The sequence below is a fragment of the Bubalus kerabau genome, chromosome 20, assembly GCF_029407905.1.
Source record: "Bubalus kerabau isolate K-KA32 ecotype Philippines breed swamp buffalo chromosome 20, PCC_UOA_SB_1v2, whole genome shotgun sequence".
Classification (NCBI taxonomy): Eukaryota; Metazoa; Chordata; class Mammalia; order Artiodactyla; family Bovidae; genus Bubalus; species Bubalus kerabau.
In genome coordinates, this window is record NC_073643.1 from 54,623,620 (window position 1) to 54,638,798 (window position 15,179).

Consider the following 15,179-nt stretch of genomic DNA (forward strand, 5'->3'; position numbering starts at 1 on the left):
GTCTGAGCCACCAAGGAAGAGGTTTCCTGCTTTTCTCGTGGTGGGTGGCCTACAAGACGAGAGGAAGCTTTTTGCAAATCATACATCTGGCAAAGAACCAGTATCTGGAATATGTAAAGAATGGCCACAACTCAGCAGTAAAAAGACAAACAGCCCAATTTAAAAAATGAGCAGGGAATCTGAATAGCCATTTCTCCTGAGAAGGTATACAAATGGCCAATAAGCACATAAAAAGATGTTCAGCATCATTAGCTGTCAGGGAAATGCAAACCACAAGACTCCCTTCACACCCACTGCGATGGCTGTAATACCAAGGGAGATATTAACCATGTGAGCGAGTATGTGGAGCTACTGGGACGCTTAGACACTGCAGATGGGAATGTAAAATGGTGCAAGTGCTTTGGAAAACAGCCTGGCAGTTCCTGAAAAGGTTAAACATAGAATTGACATAGGACTCTCCAGTTCTACTCCTGGGTATTTACCCAAGAGAACTGAAAACATGTCCACACAAAAACTTACATCATTTGCACCTTTGTCAAAAATTTCCTTTAGGTAAAAGGGAGACAAAAGACAGTCCCAGATGTCAGAAAGGAAAGAAGGGAATCAGTTGAGGTCAGTATTTTCAGCTCTTCAGACTAAACTCATGGACCTCAGATGTTCAGCTGCATAAACATAAGCCAATTCTCCCACTCATGTTGGCAAGCCATTTGTGGAGAGCACACACTTGAGGCAGAAGAGGAAATATTTGGTTTCGTATCCTCACTGACTGCTATTTAAAAAGTGTCTGGAATTGGAACAGAGAATATTCACAGCCATAATATTTGCCAACTGATGCTCTGTTATTTTGCAGATCAGGAAATGGATTTAGCCAGATTTTAATGCTGTAGGTAAGGGAAGTTTAAAACAATATCTAGAAACTTGTGTTACTTCAATAAGGAAGAAAGTATGCCTTAATGGAATGAATATTGAAATGTACCTTGATCTTTTTTTTTTTTTTTTTTTTTTTTGCAGTGAGCAAATAATCACTTAAACAGTAAAGATGAGGTGGGAAAATAAAAAGAGGAGAGAAATGTCACTGAGTGGGCTGAGAGTGAGGCAACCTGGGTGCAAATATTTTATTCACTTTCATTCTTTCATTTACTCACTTATTCTTTCAATAAATATTTATGGAGAGCCTACTATGTGCCAGGTGGTGATGACCAAGATGTACCTGAGTCTGAATTTTCTTGCATTTAGAAAACCACATAAACAGAGATCAGCAGCTTTTGAGGGTTCATGTCATAGGAAAAACCTATAGGACAAATGCCCAGGCTGTGTGGCTAGTCCTAGGCAGGAAAATGCTCAGTGGGGTTTGGTACAATGCTTGGTTTGTTAGTTAATGGTGGTTGGTGTTTAGCCTCAGATAACTGGCATGTGTGTTTTAATTAATTCATCAGACTTATCTTTGAGCATGTTACAATGTATTTGGAAGATCAGATTCCAATAAATTTAATAGAATGTAGAACCATGAAGCTTGAGGAATACCAAGGGGCTTTGGGAACCCATGTTTCAGCTGAGGGGTAAAGAGATAAGTGTGACGTTCTAGAGGAGATGACCTCAGTTGAGTGCTGAATTTTGACTTACAGACAAGAATCCTCTCAGACCTTAAGGACATTAGAAACTGCCATTCTGGAAGCAACAGGGCATTTCATCATTAGTGATAAAATTGATTCACTCATATTTTAAAGTTCAAGTTAAAACTATTTTCTTCTCTGTGTGTATGAAGCTGACATATATGTTTCTTAAACAGGTAATTTCATGCTTCCAAAATGGGACATAAAGTGGTCGTATTCGACATTTCCGTCGTCAGAGCCTTGTGGGAAACTCGTGTCAAGAAGCACAAAGCCTGGCAGAAGAAGGAGGCAGAAAGGCTTGAGAAAAGCGCTTTGGAAAAGTACGTGTTCTCTGTACTTGCCTTGCACTGTCTTCAGCGAATAGGGAGGCTGCAGTTATGCTGTGGAGGGGGTGCCTCTCCTCAGATTTCTCCCTGCCAGTGACATGTGCTCAGTGGACTTCAGAATCTGTTGCCCACAATGAACGTTCGATTCCTATAACAGTAACACGCATAGCTATAAGGACCCACACGCATTGCAGGCCATGCTAGCCATGGAAAGACAGCAGTGACGCGATAAATGTCTCCATAGTGACTCCTGAGAAGACTGCTCACCTCACCTCAGCAGGCTGTCTGATGCTCTCCCCCTGTGTGGCCACGGGAGGGCTGCTGTCTGTCCTGCACTCAGCTTTCCCCTGTTGAGCTGAACACTAGATAAGGCTCATTGCGTCGATGCCTTTTTTACCTGGATTGCAATGATATGGTTTGACTGCTATCACACACTCATGAAGTATGAGTAAAAGAGAGTTATTGTGTATGTGAAAACTAAGTTGAGTGCTTTGGAAAAACTATGTATGTGATCAGTATGAATCACACAATTGAATTAACAAGACGGATACAAGTACAGTGAGCTAGAAAGTTTGCACATTCAGGTGGCTTTGCACATCTGTGATTTTTACTCCTTGTGAAGAAACTCAAACTAGAAGTCTTGGATGGTGTGTTATGGGTGTGGTTTATATAGCAAAGGCAGAGTGGGATTCTGATTGCAGATCCATTCTCAAAGGCGGTCCATGACAGCCATATCAAGTTGGCAAGTGGTGACATATGTTGATGCTTTAGGATAAAATCAAAACGTGAAGGATGTGAATGTCTCTTTATTCTTGGTTCTCCACTTCTCTGAACTATTTTGACCAAACAAATACCTATTCTGATCATGCTGGATAATGAAGCTGCTACGTGTAAACATCACTGAGAGGGGCTCTGTTACCTCACTTCATGGTGTTTCATTTTGTAACTGTGTTTGTCCCAACACTTCAATGTTATAAGTAGAGATAAAATAGAGAACATCATTCTACATGAATGAAACTCAGTCATTTACAGGGAGAGCTAGAGATGTTATTGTTAGGCTCTAAGTGAGGAATTTTTCATCCAATGAGGCTATTGCCATCTAGGCTAAGACTGTGGGCTCATTGCCTAAGGAAAGAGTTTTTATTTGCACATTTACTGATTTAATTAATAGAGTCCTAATGACATTATTTTGTATGTTTATATTGTATTTGAAATTCTACCAAAATTGACTCAAGGGGGAGATTATTCAGTTACATGAGTGATAGAGTATAAAGACAGTGACATTTTATTTATGTTAGTTACTCTCAAGGAAGAGAATGGCATTGTAAAAGTAGTTTATAGTCTCATTGTGACTTTCCTCTCATTAGGTTTCAAAGGGACTAAGACATAAACATTTGAAAAAGAAATCCAAAGAAGATTAAGTATTTAAATATTTTTAAAGTCGCATATCTGATTTCCTTTTTTTCTCTGTTCTATGTTGACTACCGAGATACGTGAAATAGTCATATCAATTTGTAATTTGTGATATAGGAAAGATGTATTGGGTAGGACTGAATGGGTATCTTTTCACTGCATTGCCAGAATCTACTTTCAGGTTCAGCCTAAGAAATGAAGAAGGAAAAATTAGAAACATTAGTCTGAAAAGTGCTCAGTGCATAGAAGGCCTCGCTGTGGCTGTGCTCTTGGCTGTGAAATTTCTGGAGGGCTTCTTCTGTTAGTTCAACCAGTATCTTGTATCTAGGGTCTGGCCTGAATCCCTAAATGCTATTAGAGCTAGAGCTACAGGCAAATATTTAAGTTCATTTTTATCAGATGGTATTAAAATATTTAAATTATACTGAAAAACTAATAATGAAAAGCAAATCACCCCAACCCCTGCTAGTATTTCCCAGAGGAGTCCACTTCTAACTTTTTTCAGCATTTTCTTCTGGTATTAAGTTCCTATCTCTCCATGTGCTGGTATTTTTAAATGTATGTTTTATTACATTGTTTGGTGCAGTGGTAAAGAATGTGGGTTTGATCTCTGGGTTGGGAAGATCCTCTGGAGTCAGAAATGGCAACCCACTCCAGTATTCTTGCTTGGAAAACTCCATGGACAGAAGAGTCTGGCAAGCTATAGTCCATGGGGTCACAAAGAGTTGGAGATGACTGAGCACGCACGACATTATTTATAGACGTCATGTATAGATCCCAAAGCACCGGCTAGTTGATTACCCAGTGCTATTCTCCAGCTCAGCTCCCTGTGACTAAGACCTTCGTAGTAGTGTGCTAGCCAATGCCATCAGCAAGATAGTTTTCTCAAATGCTCCTGTTCTCCTAGATTAATGACAAAGCATGAAACTCCACTGATACCTGAAGTGGTTTCTGAAGAGCAAAAAGTCTGATTATGGGGGAAACATTTGCACATAGTCCTGGGGAACCAGCCCTGCAGAGATATGGGATCAAGAACTCCAAGCCGCCATAACAGCAAGTGCAAACACCCTCAGGCAGGGGTTTGCCTGGGTGGTTCAGGGAAAAGCCAGGAGGCTACAGAAAGAGTAAGGGAGGGAGCAGAAGTGGATGAGGTCAGACAGGCAAGGGGAGGGCACAGACCTGCAGGGCCTTAGGCCATAGTGAGACAATTGCTTTATTGGGTGAAACGAGAAACCAGTGAGAGATGCGCCCAGAGGCATGACATGGTGTGACTGACACTGTCACAGGTCCACTCAAAATTCTGGATGAATGTAGACTGTCGGGAGGCAAGAGTGTTCCCTGCTCAAAGACGCTGGTGACTTGGACCAGGATGTGAGCAGTTAAGATGGTGAGGAGTGGCCAGATTCTGGTAAAAATGACCCTATTTGCTGATGGGCTTGATGTGAGATATGAAAGAAAGCACAGAGTCAAAGATGACCCTGAGATTTGGGGTCAGAGCACCTGGGAAGTCTTTTTACTAAAATGGAGAAAGAAGCAAGTTTAGCAGGTGGAGATAGGAGTTTGGGTTGGAACTTGTCAACTTTGGGATGCCTTTTACTTATTCAGGTGGAGCTGTTGGGAGGCAAGGAGGCTGGATTCACTGAGGACGCCTTGGCTGGAATGATATAATTGGGCCTCGTCAGCACATCAGATCAGATCAGATCAGTCACTCAGTCATGTCCGACTCTTTGCGACCCCATGAATCGCAGCACGCCAGGCCTCCCTGTCCATCACCAACTCCTGGAGTTCACTCAGACTCACGTCCATCGAGTCAGTGATGCCATCCAGCCATCTCATCCTCTGTCGTCCCCTTCTCCTCTTGCCCCCAATCCCTCCCAGCATCAGAGTCTTTTCCAATGAGTCAACTCTTCACATGAGGTGGCCAAAGTACTGGAGTTTCAGCTTTAGCATCATTCCTTCCAAAGAAATCCCAGGGCTGATCTCCTTCAGAATGGACTGGTTGGATCTCCTTGCAGTCCAAGGGACTCTCAAGAGTCTTCTCCAACACCACAGTTCAAAAGCATCAATTCTTCGGCGCTCAGCCTTCTTCACAGTCCAACTCTCACATCCATACACGACTACAGGAAAAACCATAGCCTTGACTAGATGGACCTTTGTTGGCAAAGTAATGTCTCTGCTTTTGAATATGCTATCTAGGTTGGTCATAACTTTCCTTCCAAGGAGTAAGCGTCTTTTAATTTCATGGCTGCAATCACCATCTGCAGTGATTCTGGAGCCCAGAAAAATAAAGTCTGACACTGTTTCCCCATCTATTTCCCATGAAGTGATGGGACCGGATGCCATGATCTTCATTTTCTGAATGTTGAGCTTTAAGCCAACTTTTTCACTCTCCACTTTCACTTTCATCAAGAGGCTTTTGAGTTCCTCTTCACTTTCTGCCATAAGGGTGGTGTCATCTGCATATCTGAGGTTATTGATATTTTTCCCGGCAATCCTGATTCCAGCTTGTGTTTCTTCCAGTCCAGTGTTTCTCATGATGTACTCTGCATAGAAGTTAAATAAGCACGGTGACAATATACAGCCTTGACGTACTCCTTTTCCTATTTGGAACCAGTCTGTTGTTCCATGTCCAGTTCTAACTGTTGCTTCCTGACCTGCATACAGATTTCTCAAGAGGCAGATCAGGTGGTCTGGTATTCCCATCTCTTTCAGAATTTTCCACAGTTTATTGTGATCCACACACTCAAAGGCTTTGGCATAGTCAATAAAACAGAAATAGATGCTTCTCTGGAACTCTCTTGCTTTTTCCATGATCCATCAGATGTTGGCAATTTGATCTCTGGTTCCTCTGCCTTTTCTAAAACCAGCTTGAACATCAGGAAGTTCACCGTTCACATATTACTGAAGCCTGGCTTGGCAAATTTTGAGCATTACTTTACTAGCATGTGAAATGAGTGCAATTGTGTGGTAGTTTGAGCATTCTTTGGCATTGCCTTTCTTTGGGATTGGAATGAAAACTGACCTTTTCCATCCTGTGGCCACTGCTGAGTTTTCCAAATTTGCTGGCATATTGAGTGTGGCACTTTCACAGCATCATCTTTCAGGATTTGGAGTAGCTCAACTGGAATTCTATCACCTCCAGTAGCTTTGTTCATAGTGATGCTTTCTAAGGCCCACTTGACTTCACATTCCAGGATGTCTGGCTCTAGGTCAGTGATCACACCATCGTGATTATCTGGGTCGTGAAGATCTTTTTTGTACCGTTCTTCTGTGTATTCTTGCCATCTCTTCTTAATATCTTCTGCTTCTGTTAGGTCCATACCATTTCTGTCCTTTATCGAGCCCATCTTTGCATGAAATGTTCCTTTGGTATCTCTGATTTTCTTGAAGAGATCTCTAGTCTTTCCCATTCTGTTGTTTTCCTCTATTTCTTTACATTGATCACTGAAGAAGGCTTTCTTATCTCTTCTTGCTATTCTTTGGAACTCTGCATTCAGATGTTTATATCTTTCCTTTTCTCCTTTGCTTTTCGCTTCTCTTCTTTTCACAGCTATTTGTAAGCATATAGATGTGTTAAATGCCAAGAGACAAGAATGTCTGCAGACAAGGATGATCTGTATTGCTATCAATTTTCTACAACTTCAGTCCCTGCAGGGTTGTAAAATAGCTTAGTCTAGTCAATGACAATGGTGCATATCCCTATAGGATTGGATAAAATCCACCAGGGCTCTGGCATTCCAAATATCTACCAGTCTCTTGCTTTCTTGAGCCTTCCATTTTTTTTCTTACAATTGACAGTGTTTGGTAGTCAGGGAAAAGCCCTGGCCTCAGAGATGTTCCCATGTCAGACTCTTTGCTCTGTTCCTGCCCCTCCTGACCCCTTGGCTCCTGGGCTTGCCTGAGCCCCCAGAGCCGACTGTGATTTTAGTGCATTTCTCCTTCAGGTACCGCTTGAGAGTTTCCATGCTAAGACTGACCCTCTACTCCAGGGTTTTCGTCTGTTTGTTCGCTCAGCATTTGTGTTGCCTTGGGTCATGTAGACGCCAGGGCTGCACTCGCAGCCTGTTTCTGAAACAGCCCCCTTTTTAAGCCCGGGACCCCGCCTGCCACCAAGTCCCTGAGTTGGGCTAAGAAGGGCCCAGATGTCTTCCTGAATGTTTTTTGTACCAAGTTCCTATCCAAGGCAGGCTACTTATTTTGAGACAGTGTCTCTGTGTGATAGATTTGAAGGACAGCCACATCAAACCTTGTTTTGTATCACACAGAAGGTTAACCTATTAAATGCTCCAAGCAGATATCAAATCTCTAAATGGAGAAAGATCCCCCAGGTGCCCAACACTGTTCTAATGACCGTGTGGGCATCAGAAGGGCAGTGAGATGTAGTCCATCGTCATGGAGCTGATGACCAAGCTGGAGGACAAAGAAAACTATAAAATGATAGGTTAGAGAAGTATTCTGGCCTAGAGAATTCCATGGACTGTATAGTCCATGGAGTCGTAAAGAGTCGGACACAACTGAGGGACTTTCACTTTAGGGAGGTAGCAACGAGAAGGTACTGGGAGTAATGGGGAGGCTGAGGTGTCCTGGGCCAGCTCCAGTGTCTGACTGAAACTGAGGTTTATGAATAACAGGTTCATCTGTAGGAGGGAAGTTTCCTAAGGTGGCTGGTGGTAGACCTTCTAAAGTTGTATTTTATAAACTGGGGCTGTCTGTATATTTCTATCCATATGCTCCTGTGTGCGTGCTAAGTCGCTTGAATCATGTCTGACTCTGTGCGACCCTATGGACTGCAGCCCTCCAGGCTCCGTGGGATTCTCCAGGCAAGAATACTGGAGTGGGTTGCCATGCCCTTCTCAAGGGGATCTTCCCAACCCGAGGATCGAACCGGGGTCTCTTAAAGCAGGTTCTTTACCACTAGCGCCATCTGGGTTGATGGCTCCTGGAAGATCAGCAAATTCCTGCATTTTTAAAAGTTGCATTAAAAAAAAATTGGGGTTAGCACCTTATAATATCAAAAGATATTGTAATTAATCAGAGGAATAGGTAATTTTGGTAAAAATTCCAGCTGTGTAACTCCTGTATTTTTAAGTCAGATTTGCTAAAAATTCACAACTCTGAAGGTTTAAGATTCCTACCCACTTCCCACCCCCAGATCCCCCACTGCAGAGGAAACAGGAGAGGAGGGGCGGGGAGAGGGGATGGAAGTGGAGGGGAGGGCTCTTCTCCGGCTACTGGGAAACTGCAGGTGATGAGAAGGACTGCGCATGCGCCCAGGTGGCTTGCCCGACTTCTCCAGGCAGGTGACCGCGACCTCTGCCGCCCCGTTTTAGGATAAAGGAGGAGTGGAACTTCGTGGCCGAGTGCAGGAGGAAAGGCATTCCCCAGGCCGAGTACTGCAAGAACGGCTTCGTAGACACCAGCGTGAGGCTGCTGGAACGGATCGAAAGGCGCTCTCTCGCCGCTCAGAGCGCGCTTTCCAAGGAAAGAGACAAACGGAGCAGTGAGTTTGTGTTTGAACTTTCCGGCGATCACTGGAAGGTGAGTCCACGCGCTCCTGTCCCCGCAGCAAGTGGAGGCTGGTGCCGCGCTGCGGCCGACGTCTGCTGCTTAGGCTGAGCTCAGGGCATTGACCTTGGTCCAGCGCGCTCTTGTCTTTAGAGAGGTTTTTCTCTGGATGCGGAGGATCCCTTGCCTGCTGTAAGCTGAGTTCCTGCATCTTTTCTGCGGTGAAAGACTGTGTAGTCCTGAAAAGAGCAGCGGGATCCCCTTGGGTCTCTCTGTGAGGGACTGGGACCCCAGCGGCTCCCCAGGCTGGCGCAAGTCTGTAAAATGCCTGATTCTGCCATCTTTCCCCACTGACATTAAAAAATAACTGTTTGCCTTTTTTTTTTTAATTTAAAAACCCTGAGCATGTAACCTGCCTAACTCTGACTTTGCTGACTCGTCACAGAGTGCAGGGCTGCAAAGGAATTTTGCAGTCAGATTTTCTCTGAGATTCTGAGGCCAGGGCAGAAATGTCTTCTGTTTCTTTCCTCAAGTGTGCCTGGGTCCTTCCTGCTCCCACTCCGCCCAGGTTGCCGCTTGGCTTGGAGAGGCTGCTGGTGGTCTGACAGTTTCTGGTTGAGGCAGCACCTGGGGTGGGTATGCATGGGGTAGGGGAATGAGCTCAGGCTCTCTTCCCTTCAGTTGGACAGGTTTCTCCAGACCTGCCCTCTGTCTCTCTGTATGCCACCGTTTTGTGGCCGAAAGGCCTCCGGACCGGAAACCGAGTATTTGGGGGTGATCCTTTATTGGCCCCATGACTTGAGGCAGTTTACTCCACTTGTGTGCATTGCACCTCTTTCTCTGTCAAACGGTGCTGCTGCTTGCCTTGACCCCCTCTGAGGGCCCTTGTGAGGGTTAAATGAGCAGATACTCTGTGACACTGACCCATTAGCGACACATCCCTATAAAAATGGGAGAGACTATGACTGAAACCTCTTTAGTGGCCTTTCTCCTGCATCCCCATCACTGAGATTAGTGCTGCCTTTTCTGGGGCAAGAAGGAGGGCCTGTCTGGATTTCTAAGTAAATATCACTCATAAATCATTCTCATGTACCATCATCAGACCTGACCCCAGACCCCTGGGGAACCTGCTGAGTCCTCTTGACTCACAGCACCTTTGGAAACCACTTTACAGAGCATTTAGTGAGTGCCTGGAGTGGTAAGGGGATAGGAAGAGGGTTAAGAGCCAGGCGGCTTGGGACACTCCAGGGTGAACCTGTGGACAGCGTCTTCATTACTTACAGTCTTCCCGTCCCCTCCACTCTGCTCCCTGAGCTGGTACCCTATTTTCACTGGTACTTGCCCCGGGAGAGACTCTGGGGCCTCCAGCATTCATCGGTATGAATTTCAGTTGCTGTTTTCCCTCCCCAGAGAGATTTATGTTTCAGTCTTGCCTCTACATAAGGAGTGAAAAGCTCCATTAAGGGATTTTTGCCATGAGTATTAGAGTGCTTGTGGCAGCAAGGGAGTTCTGGCCTCTAGCATCACTCCGGGCAGCAGGCCTGGTCCCTGCAGGAGGCCAGCATGGAATGGACAGGGCGGAGGAGCTTCTGGGGCTTTGAGGACTGGGTGGGGAGAGCTCGCCTGGAGTCCCTTAGAGCTGGCTGTGGGGCTGTGATCTGTGACTAAAGGTACCTATTTGGAGGTGGTACTAGGGGGCTAGTTATCCTTTGTGAGCTGGAAGCACCCAGGCCCTGGGCCCTGTTCTTTCAGGAAGATTTCTCCAACTTTATTCAACATGTCTTCAATAGAAGATTTCACTTCTACTGTCTGTCAAGTTTTCAATTTCCAAGAACTCTCTGTTTTGTGAATGCATGCATCCTGTGATGTGGCTTTATTTTCTACTTTTATATATATTATAAAATTTAAGATAACTTAAAAATTTTTTTTTCCTGTTTTCATGGGGCTTAAAATTTTTTTAATTTATTTGATTTTGGTTGCACTGGATCTTTGTTGCTGCGAGGGCTACTCTTTAGTTGTGGTGTGCGGACTTCTCATTGTGGTGGCTTCTCTTGTGTAACGTGGGCTCTAGGCATACAGGCTTCAGTAGTTTGGCTCCCAGACTCTAGAACACAGGCTCAGTAGTTGTGGCGCACCAGCTTAGCTGCTCTGCGGCATGTGGGATCCTCCTGGACCAGGGACCGAACCTGAATCCGCTGCATTGGCAGGTGGATTCTTATCTTTTACCCCACCAGGGCAGTCCTCTTGGGACTTTCTTATCTATCTTGATTATCAATAGCTTTTTGGATGCAGTTTCCATCTTTCAGGGTCTCCTTTTTCTTTTAGGGGGTTTGCATGTTTTAGGGGGTTTGCATATTAGGGTGTTTGCATCTGGCATCTTGGGGCTGCCTGGGAGCTCTGGAGACACTGGATGTCGGGAGCACTGAGAAGCTGATTAGAAGGTCCAAGTGTGTTTCAGGTAGGGGCTTTGTTTTTTGAGGGAGCCCCCATATCACCAGTGTGCTCCCCTCCACCTCCGCCTCAGAAGTACATATTTATGATTTGTCTGCAGCTGGTGAGACCCCACGGAGAGAGTACTCTCTCATCCTGCAGGTAGGGACAGGCCTGGCAGCCTGTTTTCTGGAGAGAGGAGGGCTGGGGGTTGAGTCTTGGCATCCATCACTCATCCTATGGTTTCTGCCTCCCCCCCGAAATGTGCCCGAAGGTCCCCAATCCAGGGACTCCGGTTAACCCCTCCAGTAGATAAGCCTCAGTCTCCTACAGGGACAGTAGCTCTGTGACGTGGATAGGGGCAGAGATCTGGTCCTAGACTTTGAACCTGACCTCCTTCTTTCTGCCCTGCCTTCCTCCCTCACCTCTGCACATCCCTGGCTCTTCTACTTTCTAACTTTCTGGGGCATCTGGTGAAAGGATCAGTTCAGTTCAGTTCAGTCGCTCAGTCGTCTCCGACTCTTTGCGACCCCGTGAACCGCAGCACGCCAGGCCTCCCTGTCCATCACCAACTTCCGGAGTTCACTCAGACTCACGTCCATCGAGTCAGTGATGCCATCCAGCCATCTCATCCTCTGTTGCCCCCTTCTCCTGCCCCCAATCCCTCCCAGCATCAGAGTCTTTTCCAATGAGTCAACTCTTCGCATGAGGTGGCCAAAGTACTGGAGTTTCAGCTTCAACATCAGTCCTTCCAATGAATATTCAAGACTGATTTCCTTTAGGATGGACTGGTTGGATCTCCTTGCAGTCCAAGGGACTCTCAAGAGTCTTCTCCAACACCACAGTTCAAAAGCATCAATTCTTTGGCGCTCAGCTTACTTTATAGTCCAACTCTCACATCCATACATGACCACTGGAAAAACCATAACCTTGACTAGACGGACCTCTGTTGACAAAGTAATGTCTCTGCTTTTCAATATGCTATCTAGGTTGGTCATAACTTTCCTTCCAAGGAGTAAGCGTCTTTTAATTTCATGGCTGCAGTCACCATCTGCAGTGATTTTGGAGCCCAGAAAAATAAAGTCTGACACTGTTTCCACTGTTTTCCCATCTATTAGCCATGAAATGATGGGACCAGATGCCATGATCTTCGTTTTCTGAATGTTGAGCTTTAAGCCAACTTTTTCACTCTCCTCTTTCACTTTCATCAAGAGGCTTTTGGGTTCCTCTTCACTTTCTGCCATAAGGGTGGTGTCATCTGCGTATCTGAGGTTATTGATATTTCTCCCGGCAATCTTGATTCCAGCCTGTGTTTCCTCCAGCCCAGCGTTTCTCATGATGTACTCTGCATAGAAGTTAAATAAGCAGGGTGACAATATACAGGCTTGATGTACTCCTTTTCCTATTTGGAACCAGTCTGTTGTTCCATGTCCAGTTCTAACTGTTGCTTCCTGACCTGCATACAGGTTTCTCAAGAGGCAGGTCAGGTGGTCTGGTATTCCCATCTCTTTCAAAATTTTCCACAGTTTATTGTGATCCACACAGTCAAAGGCTTTGGCATAGTCAATAAAGCAGAAATAGATGTTTTCCTGGAACTCTCTCGCTTTTTCAGTGATCCATCAGATGTTGGCAATTTGATCTCTGGTTCTTCTGCCTTTTCTAAAACCAGCTTGAACATCTGTAAGTTCACAGTTCACGTATTGCTGAAGCCTGGCTTGGAGAATTTTGAGCATTACTTTACTAGCGTGTGAGATGAGGGCAATTGTGCGGTAGTTTGAGCATTCTTTGGCATTGCCTTTCTTTGGGATTGGAATGAAAACTGACCTTTTCCACTCCTGTGGCCACTGCTGAGTTTTCCATATTTTCTGGCATACTGAGTGCAGCACTTTCACAGCATCATCTTTCAGGATTTGAAATAGTTCAACTGAAATTCCATCACCTCCACTAGCTTTGTTCATAGTGATGCTTCCTAAGGCACACTTGACTTCACATTCCAGGATGTCTGGCTCTAGGTGAGTGATCACAACATTGTGATTATCCAGGTCGTGAAGATCTTTTCTGTACAGTTCTCTGTGTATTCTTGCCACCTCTTCTTAATATCTTCTGCTTCTGTTAGGTCCCTAAGAAGTTCAGGTTGTGTCTTATTGTTCCTGCTGCTGGCCTAAGACTGAGCAGGTCAGGGGGCGCTGGGTTACCATCTTTCAGCTTTCTAGCTACCAAGACCTTGTTGCTACTGCCTCTCTTCTCTTTCTCTTTGCCCTCTTGTAAGGTTTATGCTTTCAAAAAGGAATTCTTTTACTGTCTTTTTTCATAGAGAGGAGCAAAAGTATATGTGTGTGTTCAACCTGCCATCTTCACCCCGTTCCTTTTATTTTTATTTAATGTGCTATCTTAAGATTTTTCCCATGTTATTAAAAATGGTTATGGATATAATTTTAGAAGGCATTGTAACTTTTGCAAGCGTGCTGTTATTGGAAGAACAATATGAGAGAAGTTATTTATGAGGCACTTGACCATTGAAACTTCAAGAAAGAGAGCGTTATTATGACCTGGGGTCAGCTCCCTAATGCCCCAGCTCCTGTCTTGTCTGAGCTGCAGAAGGAAACCGTCTGGTCTGGTGTGGGTGGCATTCGGATCAGGATGAGGAGGTGTTGAGATGGATTTGCCAGGCCTGGGTGCTGGGGTCAGTCACGCAGGGCCCTATACTGGGAGGGGCCCTGGGCTTGATTTAATGCTCTGCCATCTCCATCTTGAAATTCCTAATAATTTTTAGAAGGGGCCTGCAATTTCATTTTGTCCTAGTTCCTGAAACTACGTAGCTGGAACGTACCCTAAGTAACCCATTTAAATGTCTTTGGATTTCAACGTTCCTCTTTTATTTATTTTTAATAATTAATTAATTTTTTGGCTGTGCTGTCTTCACTGCTACTCGGGCTTTTTTCTAGTTACAGTGAGCAGGGGCTGCTCTCTAGTTGCGGTGCTTGGGCTTCTCATTGCAGCGGCTTCTCTCATTGCAGAGTGCAGGCTCTGGGCTGCACGGGCTTCAGTCGTTATGGCTTCCGGGCTCTAGAGCACAGGCTCAATAGTGGTGGTGTGTGGGCTTGGTTGCTGCACGTCATGTGGGATCTTCCTGGACCAGGGATCGATCCCCTTGTCTCTTGTATTGGCAGACAGATTCTTTAACACCGAGCTACCAGGGAAGCCCTCAGTTTTCTTCTTTAAAATGGGCCTGAATCATGCCCACTTTGCCTATCTTGTACTGTTATCTGAGAGCATGTTAAAGATGAAAGGACTTCTGTAAGTTACAAGCTTAATCCACATATCCAAGAGCAGTTATCCTAAAGCCCATTCCAAGTACAGGTACCAAGCAAAGGGTCACTGTGGACGCTCTGATTGCTGCCTCCCCCCCCGCCCCACCTCTCCCCTGTACATTCTGGCCCCACTTTGCTGATGGTGCGCTGTGGTCAGCTCTGTGAGGTCAGGGGACATGCATGTCCCGCAGTGCTCAGCACACCTTGTTGAAGTAGGCGCTCGTAAGCCCATGAACTGAAATTCTCCAGCTGGCCAAATAGCCCCTCTAAGGTCTAATGCATTTCTCAACACCTTTACGATTTTATCCCAGACCACTTGAGGCAGGGAAGATCCTGGATACATCTGAGTTGCTCTCTGTCACTTCAGAAGTGAGGGCCAGAAAAGGCGTGCCCTTGAGATGTGGCTCAGCATCCAGGTCTCCCCACTGTCCTTCTCGGCTCTTATCCTGTTAGACTCATAAAAAAATTCAGAAATTTGGCACAGCAAATATTAAGCCTTTATCAGATATTTTAAAGAGCAACTATCAGTAGTACAGAGGAAGGGAGATGGAGCACACATTTTAAAATCCAAGTCGTGGCCA

At 45.2% G+C, this 15,179-nt stretch overlaps 1 protein-coding gene across 2 annotated transcripts in view; it reads left to right on the forward strand.

Annotated features, from left to right (window-relative positions):
* The window catches only part of LRRC2 (leucine rich repeat containing 2), a 40,367-nt gene that overhangs the window by 8,182 nt on the left and 17,006 nt on the right, over positions 1 to 15,179 (forward strand). For both annotated transcript variants that reach the window (XM_055558720.1, XM_055558721.1), the window contains exons 2-3: positions 1,790 to 1,933; positions 8,683 to 8,890. In XM_055558720.1, the coding sequence (XP_055414695.1) occupies positions 1,809 to 1,933; positions 8,683 to 8,890 (333 nt within the window). In that variant the 5' untranslated portion in view covers positions 1,790 to 1,808. The remainder of the gene's footprint in view (positions 1 to 1,789; positions 1,934 to 8,682; positions 8,891 to 15,179) is intronic.